This window comes from Wolffia australiana, chromosome 12, assembly GCF_029677425.1.
Source record: "Wolffia australiana isolate 7733 chromosome 12, ASM2967742v1".
Lineage (NCBI taxonomy): Eukaryota > Viridiplantae > Streptophyta > Magnoliopsida > Alismatales > Araceae > Wolffia > Wolffia australiana.
Window position 1 is genome coordinate 10,302,051 of NC_135846.1, and position 11,175 is coordinate 10,313,225.

At 55.7% G+C, this 11,175-nt stretch overlaps 2 protein-coding genes across 2 annotated transcripts; both read left to right on the plus strand.

The window, feature by feature from the left end:
* Positions 1–258: 258 nt before the first annotated feature.
* On the plus strand, positions 259–3,254 carry LOC144710213 (arginine decarboxylase-like). The gene has a single exon (XM_078583917.1). It carries the CDS (start codon positions 617–619, stop codon positions 2,639–2,641), a length of 2,025 nt encoding a protein of 674 aa, XP_078440043.1. The 5' UTR covers positions 259–616; the 3' UTR covers positions 2,642–3,254.
* LOC144710081 (uncharacterized) lies at positions 2,927–7,009 on the plus strand. The gene is made up of 2 exons (XM_078583744.1): positions 2,927–3,068; positions 4,917–7,009. Exon 2 carries the CDS (start codon positions 5,396–5,398, stop codon positions 7,007–7,009), a length of 1,614 nt encoding a protein of 537 aa, XP_078439870.1. The 5' UTR covers positions 2,927–3,068; positions 4,917–5,395.
* The last annotated feature ends 4,166 nt before the right edge of the window (positions 7,010–11,175 follow it).

Here is an 11,175-nt window from a genome sequence, read left to right on the forward strand (position 1 = left end):
CGGATCTTGACACCTCGTCAAGAGGAAGCAGGCGGGCGGCGTCAAGCGAAAGGCGTCCAGAACGTCACCAAGCGTCGACGCAAAGATTCTCCGCATGTCGCGCGGGGGACGGTTAGACCTAACCTGTGTTTTCCGCGGACGGCGGAGATCTCGCCAAGCGGAAGACGTGGCCGTTCCTGGGCCGTCGGTCGGTGAGACGGCGGGGGACAGCGGGCCTCCTGGACCGCGTAATCGGGGTGGGACCCACGGGTGGTTTTACTCTTATTTACCGGTGCCGGAGGGCTATAAAATGGAGGGGGGGGGCTCGCCCCGCTCCATCCACGTATCTCGGGCTATTCAGTTGCGCTTGCTTCTCCTCCGCCGCTCGTCGCCGCCGCTCGCCGCCGCTTCCCGCTCGCGGAGATCTCCTGACGGCCGAGGGTGGAGATATTAGGGCCTCTGGAAGTGGCGGTGGGCGCATTTCCTCGATAAATTCCGCCGCCGTCTGCTTCTTTTGGGGGGTAGCCGGGGCTCCGGCCTCGGCGGCGTTGAAAGCCCCCACCTCAAGCATCCGTCAGACAACCCCGTTCTAGCACATTCCTTCTTATTCCCTAGATTCTTCTTTGCATCGCCCGAGATGCCGGCCATGGCGTGCGTGGATGTCGCCGCCGCCGCTGCCGCTCCCCCGGCGTTCGTATTCTCAGGGCAATCCGCCTTCGACTCGCCGCCCGCCGCCCGCTGGTCGCCGGAGCAATCCGCCGATCTGTACAACATCCACGACTGGGGCGCCCCCTACTTCTCCGTCAACAAGTCCGGCCACATTTCCGTCCGCCCGCACGGGGACGAGACGCTGCCGCACCAGGAGATCGATCTGATGAAGGTCGTCCAGAAGGCCTCCGGCGGGAAGCCCGGCGGCGGGCTCGGCCTCCAGCTCCCCCTCATCGTCCGCTTCCCGGACCTCCTCCGCAACCGCCTCCGGTCCCTGCAGTCCGCTTTCGACGCCGCGATCCGGTCCAACGGCTACGGCTCGCGCTACCAGGGCGTGTACCCGGTCAAGTGCAACCAGGACCGGTTCGTGGTGGAGGACATCGTGGAGTTCGGGGCGCCGTTCGGGTTCGGGCTTGAGGCCGGGTCCAAGCCGGAGCTGCTCCTGGCCATGAGCTGCCTGACCAAGGGCAGCCCCGACGGGCTGCTCATCTGCAACGGCTACAAGGACGCGGAGTACGTCTCCCTGGCGCTGACCGCGCGCCGGCTCGACCTCAACGCGGTGATCGTCCTCGAGCAGGAGGAGGAGCTGGACACGGTCCTGGCGGCGAGCAAGGCGCTGGGGGTCCGGCCCGTGGTCGGGCTCCGGGCCAAGCTCCGGACCAAGCACGCGGGCCACTTCGGGTCTACCTCGGGGGAGAAGGGCAAGTTCGGGCTCAACGCGCGGCAGGTCCTCTCCGTGGCGAGGAAGCTGCGGCAGCTGGACATGCTCGACTGCCTGCAGCTCCTCCACTTCCACATCGGCTCGCAGATCCCCTGCACCGACCTCCTGGCCGACGGCGTGGGCGAGGCCGCGCACATCTTCTGCGAGCTGGCGCGCTTGGGCGCGGACATGCGCGTCATCGACGTCGGCGGCGGGCTCGGCATCGACTACGACGGCTCCCGCTCCGGCGCGTCGGACATGTCCGTCTGCTACTCTCTCGAGGAGTACGCGGCCGCCGTCGTGGGCGCCATCCAGAAGGCCTGCGACCGGAAGGGTATCCGCCACCCGGTCATCTGCAGCGAGAGCGGGCGCGCCCTCGTCTCGCACCACTCGGTCCTGGTTTTCGAGGCGCTCTCCTCCACCGGCCCGCCGGCCCTCGAGCTCGGCCCCCTGGCCGAGGAGCTCGGCGACGAGGCCCGCTTCCTGCACGGGGACCTCCTCGCCGCCGCCTTGGCCAACGAGGAGGAGGAGGAGCCCTTCGCCGCGGCGGCCGAGCGGCTGAAGCGGCGGTGCGCCGAGCTTTTCAAGGCGGGCGCGCTCGGGCTCGAGCAGCTCGCCGCGGCGGAGGGCGTGTGCGAGGCGCTGACCCCGGGGGAGCCCGCGCCGCGGACCTACCACGTGAACCTCTCCGTGTTCACCTCCGTGCCCGACTCGTGGGCCATCGGCCAGCGGTTCCCGGTCGTGCCGATCCACCGGCTCGAGCAGCGGCCGGCGGCGCGCGGCGTGCTGTCGGACCTGACCTGCGACAGCGACGGCAAGCTGGACGCGTTCATCGGCGGGAGGAGGAGCCTGCCGCTGCACGAGATGGGCCACGGCGGGGGGGGGTACTATCTGGGCATGTTCCTGGGGGGCGCGTACCAGGAGGCGTTGGGCGGGCTGCACAACCTCTTCGGCGGCCCGAGCGTGGTCCGCGTGGCGCAGGTCGACGGGCCGCACGGGTTCGCGGTGACGCGCGCCGCCCCCGGGCCGTCCTGCGCGGAGGTGCTGAGGATGATGCAGCACGAGCCGGAGCTCATGTTCAGGGCGCTCGAGCGGCGGGCCGACGAGCGAGCCCCCGCGGGCCGCGACGCCGTCGCCCGCGACCTGGCTCGGGCCCTCCAAGCCATGCCTTACCTCGTCTCCTCCTCTGCCGGGCCCCACCACCTCCACGTCGCCTCCGACGACGAGTGGTGGGACCCCTTCTTCTCGGCCTGACGACCTTTTGTTCTTCTATTCATTTCCCCCTTCTTTTTTCTCTCTTGAGACGACACGTGGAGAGCTCGGAGCTACTCTCTTTTATAAACCTTTCTATATTTCTAAATAGCGTAGACTTTCTTGCGACGCAAGTCGGGGCCCATCTCATATTCTCACTTGGAGAAGAAAGAAGAGAGGAGAGAGGGAGGCGAATGTTCGTGGTCTGGCGGGGGAGAGGAGGAAGGTTGTGGAGGGGAAGATCGGCGTCGACGTCGTCTGTGTTTCCGGGAGGAATGGCGGAGGGCACCGGGCAATCGACGGCGGGAGAGGCGCCTGCTGTGCGCGTTAGCTCGTCGGCTTGGCGGATTTGGCCGTCTGTTTTGCGCTGGATCCCCTCCTCCACTGATCATATAATCGCCTCCGAGAAGCGTCTCCTGTCTATTGTCAAGTATGTCTTTCTTCCTTTCCATCCTGAAATGAAAACCCCCGAAATTGGCGCCGTAGATCGGCGATCCTCTTGTTGCTCTTTCGTCCGCTCGGAAAGCTGCCTTATTGACGCTTTTTCACGAGCATTTTGAGAATTATCCTGGTACGTTAAGCTATTCAACCGTCGCACGGGATGATTGTTCTTCCTTGTGACCCGCGCTACTGTCATTGCTTTCTTCTACTGGATACTGAATTGCCTCATAACTTTTGTAGAACACCAATGGGGAGACAGGAGGGAGATATAGAGAGGAAGAGAGCGAGAGTGACTAAGACGGGAAGAGAGATAGAGTGAAAGAGGGAGAGGAAGTGGGAGTGATCGAGAGAGACTGAGGGAGGGAGAAGGAGAGGGTGATCGAGAGAAAGAGAGAGAGGGAGAAGGAGAGGGAACGATCGAGAGAAAGAGGGAGAAGGAGAGGGAACGATCTAAAGAGAGGAAGAGGGGTGATCAAGAGAAAGAGAGAGAGTGAGATGGAGAGGAATGATCGAAAGAGAGAGGAAGAGGGTGTGATAGAGGGAGGGAGAGAGAGAGAGAGAGAGAGAGAGAGAGAGAGAGAGAGAGAGAGAGAGAGAGAGAGAGAGAGAGAGAGAGAGAGAGAGAGAGAGAGAGAGAGAGAGAGAGAGAGAAGGAGAGGGAGTGATCGAGAGAGAGAGAGGAGGAAGGGAGAAGGAGAGGGTGATCGAGAGAAAGAGAGAGGGAGAAGGAGAGGGAACAATCGAGAGAGAGAGAGAGAGGGAGGGAGAAGGAGAGGGAGTGATTGAGAGAGAGAGAGAGGAGGGAGGGAGAAGGAGAGGGTGATCGAGAGAAAGAGAGAAGGAGAACGAGAGGGAACATTCGAGAGAGAGGAAGAGGGAGTGTCAAGAGAGAGAGGGAGAAGGAAAGGGAACGATCAAGAGAGAGGTGATAGAGGAGTTGAAAAACTCGGCGCCCTGACAGCACTGGGCGCCGCATCAAGGTCCAGCTGAAGCAGTTACATAGGACTTAAATAGGATTAGTTAGTAAGAAGAGGATATACATATACTCCTTATGAGATCTCAGCTGATAGGATTCAATATACGGAAAATCTAGTGTTTAGGATCAAAGATAGATAGGACACATCTACCGGCTAGGATTCAACATGGTTAGGATACATCTAACAGCTATATTAAACTTAATTCTGACCTGTAGATGTATCCTAACTATGTTGAATCCTAGGCGGTAGATGTGTCCTATCTATCTTTGATCCAAAACACAATATTTTCCTTATATTGAATCCTATCATATAAGATATCATAACGAGTATATGTATATCCTCTTCTTACTAACTAATCCTATTTAAGTCCTATGTAACTGCTTCAGCTGGAGCTTGATGTGGCGTCCAATGCTGTCAGGGCGCCGAGTTTTTCAACTCCACTATCAAGAGGAAGAGGGAGTGTCGAGAGGGAGAAGGAGAGGGAGCGATCGAGAGAGAGGAAGAGCAAGTGTCGAGAGAAAGAGGGAGAAGGAGAGGGAGAGATCGAGAGAAAGAGGCAGCGATCGAGAGAGAGAGGGAGAAGGAGAGGGAACGACGGAGAGAGAGAGAAAGAGGGAGTGGTTGAGAGAGAGAGAGAGGGAAAGTCATCTGTCTGTTCTGTCATCCGTTCGTCATTTCTGTTGTCTATCATCCATTACAAATGACGGATGACTAAAAGCTCTCCGCTCAGTCATCCATCCGTCGCTCTGGACGATGACGGATGACGTTTTGTGAAAGGACGGATGATGAAACATCATCCGTCCTCCAGCTCTAATGGACTAAGTGAATTGTTCTTATCTATTTGGCCTTGTGCATTTCAGGACGCCGTACTCTCTATTCAGCTTCCGCACTAGAGAACGACAAGAATATTCCCTCACGTGAATATGCCACTTCGATTTCCAGAAAGTATCTTAATTTTCCCAAGTTCTTGATGTCAAATTTTTTGGCCAAATTCTGACTCAAGGTACGAATTCCATCTTCATCATCTCCAGTAATAATGTCGTCCAAATAGACAATCAAGATTGTCCGTCGACCATCAGAACTAAATTGAAAAAGCACTAGTGATGAGCAAGGGTCATCTCCATCCGTCGCTCTGGACCATCAGAACTCCTCACGGTGCGTGTTGTCGGACCAGGTCGACTCGGTCCAGACCAACTGAGTCAACTCGGTCAAGCCTGACCGAGCTGACGCGGTCAACATTGACCTTACTGACCGGGCTGACTCGGTCAACGTCGACCTAGTCAACCGGTCCACCGACGACAATTCGGTCCATGCCGACCTCCCGGTCAACACGGACCACATGGTCCACGTTGACCAAGTGGTCAACGTTGACCATGCGGCTAACGTTGTCCAAACGGTCAATGTTGACCAAACGGTCAGCATTGACCACATGGTCAACGTCGACCATACGGTCAACGGAGCCCAAAAGGTCAACGTTGACCATACAGTCAACGTCGGCCAGCCGGTCAACGTCGACCAGATGGTCAATATTGACCGAGCCGACTCGGTCAATATTGACCAAGTAGACCATGCTGACTCCGACAACACGCACCTTGAGGACTTGGTTGCCCCTATGCTCAACCGTGCCCACGTGACTCCCTTGACCGACAATGACCAAGGTGACCCCCTAGTCAAATTTGACCAAGTTGACCAATTGGTCAACTCTAGACCAGAGCTGACCAATGTCCCCAAGGACAAGTCCCACTCCTCCCAGACTACCCCTGGCGTCAACCTTGTGCATATTGACCACTTGGTCAACACTGCACAGATTGACCCGTTGGAGTCAACTAGAGTCACTTTGACTGACTTGGTCAACTCTGAACAAGTCAAAAAAAGTGACTCGAAAGAAATGAACCGACATAACATAGGATCTCGTGACCACCCCACCCCCACTAATGGGGTCCCCCACACGCAGGTCGTAACAACCTCAACGATGACGTGGGCATCGAGAGTGGCGGGCGCCACTACTACACAACCTACTACACTTCCCAAGCCCACCCTCCCCCCTCTTTATGACGATACGATCCCCCCGAGAGGCTACATTGACTCTGATGGTGTACGCTTAGTTACCTTCTTTAAGGAGGAGGTAACGCCAATGGCCGCACCATTCGCTTATACATTGATCGGGCGGTTCACTACGAAACGCCCACTCATAGATGATATCATGCGAGTCTATTTAGCACCAGGGCAATTTCAGGGACAGGAGGTCATTGGAGCACGGAACCACAAGAGCGTCTTTATTCGGTTCCAGCTTGAGGCGGAATTTAGGAAGGCATGGAGCCGCACTACGTGGACAGTCAACGACTCCACGATGCACACCTACAGATGGAAAGCAGAGCAGACAGGGCGCTCACGTGAACATTTCCCCCACTCAGTCCCAGTATGGATCGGATTTCCTGGCCTACGTCCTCACTTATTCACACCCTCTGGCTTGGAGTCTCTCGCTAGTGCGGTAGGCACTTTTATACGAGTGGACAAGGACGTCCACCTCTTCAGTCGTCCGGGCTATGCGAGAGTATGCGTTGAGATCGACTTTCTCTCCCCCATACATCGCATGATACTCATCCGTAATGGGGACGAAATGATCAGTCAACCTACTGTCTACGAAAACCTCCCGCGATTTTGTTCACACTGCAGCGTATTAGGCCATACTCTTCAGACATGTCGCAAGAAGGCGACGCAGGCTCCTTCGGCCACAGAGGAGGAATACCTCCCACCTATGGATTATAACGACTACATTGTCGCCACTAGCCCTACCAACCAAGGGCGACGTTCTTACGGGAGACCACCATTAGCCCCACACCCTGTAGTGACATCGGCGCATCCCTCCGTAGTATCTCCTCCCCCCCCTCGAGCTACTGCGATAGCTCAGCCCCAAGTGGCTAAAGCTGCCGCTCCTACTTCCCGATGGTGAAGAAGGCGCTGAAGCACCCAAAACCCCACAATGGGCCAGAGATGTCCCTTCTCGTAAGGGAAAAGAGGTCAGTTCCACACCACTGACCTCAAACACTTTTGCCCTTCTGGATGTACTCGAGGAGCCTCATACTGGGGACCTTCTGACGGATGGACGTACCTCTCCCCTTGCCCATCCTACCACTTTTCCTAGATCTACCACTGACCTTTCCACGTCCCTCCCTAGTATATCCTCCCAGGTTTCTCCTACCGCTTTACCTCGCCACTCTTCCCCTCGGCCTACCTCTTCGTGTCCCTTGCCCCCTTCTCCACGTCACTCACTCCCCCACGCCACACCCCTCGTCCACTCTACATCTCCCCCCTCTCAGTCCTCTCCACTCGCCCCATCACCTTCTCCACCTCCTCCCTCTCTCCCACCCCCCGATTCACCCCCTCCTTCCCCCCCACCCCCCCATGCTCCCTCTTCACTACCCCCTGATCCACCCCCCCATGATCCTTCAGCACGACCAGATGACCAACCTCCCCCCACTCCCACCCACTCACCCCATCCCCCCGCTCACACACACCCACCTCTTGATTCCATACCCATCCCCATCTCCTCCCACATACCCCCCTCGCATCACCCATCTTTACCCTCAGAACAGATGGAGAGCTTGACAAATTGTCAAGCCACTCTCACTAGTTCGGAGGACAAGTACAGCGAGACTAGTGGTCGGGATTCCACCGATGAGGAGGACGGGGAATCCCTCTCGGAGGAATCGGATATGGGTTCACCTCCCTACCCGGCACATCGCTCGGATGCATCATCTCCTTCACGTCGTACGTACAACACCCGCTCTCGGGTGCGTCACGCGAGCCGATAGACTTATGATACCCAGCCTCGTTTGGAATTGTAGAGGGATTGGTAACCCTCTCACCCAAACTCACTTACTCTCTCTTATTCATAGGCACAGCTTAGGCATAGTGGGGCTGCTCGAGCCGATGATTACATCGGACCAGTCCCAATTCATCGCGAGGAAGCTCGGGATGGATCATGTCTATTGCCATCCATCGAATAAGCTTTGGCTCTTCTGGAAGCAAGGCTATTCGATTGCATTCTTGGCTGAAAGGACACAGTATGTCACCTTTGACGTGCTGCATCCCCCAAAGCCCTACCTATTTACCATTGTGTATGCTCCGCATAGACACACCGAGCAGGAGGCCCTCTGGGAGGAACTCGCTCACCATATCCACTCTCACTCGCATCTAGTTGATCTACCTTGGCTTATAGCCGAAGATTTCAACTGCATACGGGACGCTAGTGAGCGCCAAGGGGGCTGCCCTCCACGGCTACGCTCTATGCATGCTTTCAATGACTTTATACACGACACTTCCTTAGTGGAACCGCCGACCATAGGAGAGAAGTGGACGTGGTGCAATGAACGTCAAGCGGATGCGCATATATACGAACGGCTTGACCGCTGTTTTACTAATAGTTCCGCATTGATGCATTGCAACCTCACGGTGGAGATCCTCCCGAGACTTTATTCGGACCATATACCGATCCTCCTTCTTCCAGACTCGAGTCATCGAGTCCGTAGACCACCATTTCGATTCCAGACTATGTGGTTGGAACATAGTGATTTCCAGAGCTACGTACGTAGTCACTAGCACGGATCGATATCTACATCTCCTATGGAGAACTTTAGTTATCGGCTCAGGAACCTCAAGCTCCACCTCAAATGGTGGAACCGTCATGTCTTTGGAGACGTCCACTCACCCGTTGAGGAACTTAAAAAAAAACTGGTCTATGTCGACCGACACCTATAGAGTGCTGGACAAATGACATGGGAGAGTATCAGCTCCGTCTCAGAGAGCAGCTAGAGGATGCCACGCGATGTCAGGAGATTTTTTATCTCCAGAAATCGCGTATCCAATGGCTGCGAGAGGGTGATAGGAATACACGTTTCTTTCACGCCTCGATCCGACACAGAGCGTGCTCAAACTATACGATCCTCCTAGAGACGCACGGACAGGACCTTGCCCAGCTAGTAGGCGTAGGAGTGGAGTATTATCACTCCCTCCTCTCCTCGCAGCCCATTGTTATGAGCGAGGCCATTCTGTCCTCCATCCCCTCCTTGGTGACCGACCAAGAGAATGCACTTTTGCTAGCCCCCCCGACGCGACCAGAGATCAAAGAGATAGTCTTTTCCTTGGGCTGTAACAAAGCCCCAGGACCGGATGGATTCACGGCCGAATTCTATATAGCATGCTGGGATGTTGTCGGCACTGACTTGGTACTAGCTACTAAGGAGGCGTTCCAACGAAAAGTCTTTGCAAGGAGTTGGAAATCCACTTTTTTGGCGCTCATTCCAAAAGTGGATACCCCAACTTCCTTTCGTGATTTTCGTCCGATCAGTCTTTGTAATGTGTGCTATAAAGTCGCATCAAAGATCATTACAAACCGACTTGGATGCTTCCTTGATAGACTTATCTCACCAGAACAATGTGGCTTTGTCAAGGGTCGACAGATCCATGACAGCATCACACTAGTACACGAGCTATCCCAATCGATAGACACTCGTATTCCAGGCTCCAATGTCATCATCAAGCTTGATATGGAGAAGGCCTTTGATCGAGTTGAGTGGAAATTCCTCCTCGAAGTGTTACGGCGCTTCGGATTCACGGATGCATTCATCGCACTTGTTGATGCTTGCATTAGGGAGAATCACTTCTCCCTCTTGATGGATGGAAATTCTACTAGCTTTTTCACGGCTACGCGGGGACTCCGACAGGGTGACCCCATTTCACCTACCCTCTTTGTATTGATGGAGGAGGCCTTTAGCCGATTGCTCACACGGGCAATCAATCAAGGCCTCATCCAACAGTACTTCATGAAGAGGGGCTGCCCGATTCTTTCGCACTCCTTATTTGCTGATGATGCCATCTTATTTCTTAATGGATCTAAAAAGTCCATTAAGGAATTTATGAGTATCCTTACAGTGTACGAGCAAGCATCCGACCAGCTCGTCAAGGCTTCGAAGAGCAGCTTCATTGTGGGCCCCTCCACCACTATGAGGCGCTCGGAGATCATCCGGCATTTCACACAATACTCACGAGGACTGCTTCCGTTTGACTACCTTGGATGTCCTATCTTTCTCGGCCCTACTCGACATCATTACTTTGATGTCGTGCTAGGCAAACTGAGAAAGAAATTGGAGGGATGGAAACTTCGTTTCCTATCCCCAGGAGGGCGCATCCAACTCATCCGGCATGTCCTAATGAGTATCCCACTACATACCTTGGCGGTACATTCCCTGTCTCTTACGGTTCTCCGCTCTGTGGAACGCCTATGCGCGCGCTTCTTATGGTCTGGCCACCTTGAGGGAGAGAGGCGTCATCATTGGGTTTCTTGGGAGAAAGTGTGTCGGCCGACGGATGAGGGGGGTCTAGGGATCAGACGCCTCTCGGATGTCCAAAACATGCTTCAAAAGAAACTTGTTTGGCGCATGCGAACCACTCACTCCCCATTGGGGACTTTTATTCTAGCCAAATATGGCGAATGGGCCCGGCGCGAGTCTGATATTAAGGGCTCCAAGCGGTGGCGGACGTGGCAGCGTCACTGGCTCGAGATGATTCATGTGACCCGTTGGCAAATCGGGCGAGGAGACATTAGCGCGTGGTATGATATTTGGCACGCCGACGCGCCACTTGCTTCCCATCCTCAGTTTGTACCACACCACGTGCGCCTCACTGTAGCCCAGTTTCTTAGAAGCAACACACCCCACCTCTGGGAGCAGCACGGTCTCCCCTTGGACACCTTCCTCGAGGTCCAGACAACGCCCCTCGACTCTCATTCTGATGATGCTATCTGGACTCTCACACCCCATGGCACCTACACGTGTCGCTCCTCTTGGGAGCATTACCGCGAGAAGTTCCCCCCACAGGCCTGGGGTCCGCGCATCCGGCATCCAGCGATTCACACGCGAGTCTCCTTTTTCTTTTGGAGACTCATACACCGAGGCCTCCCGACGGATGATCGCGTGACTTGCATAGGCTATTCCCTTAGTTCACAGTGCCATTGCTGTCCCACCCACCCTCACACGGAGACGACTGACCACCTCTTCTTCCACAGTGAGACAGCAGTGGCATGCTGGCGTCTCATTACCGATCGCCTTCGACCTCTTA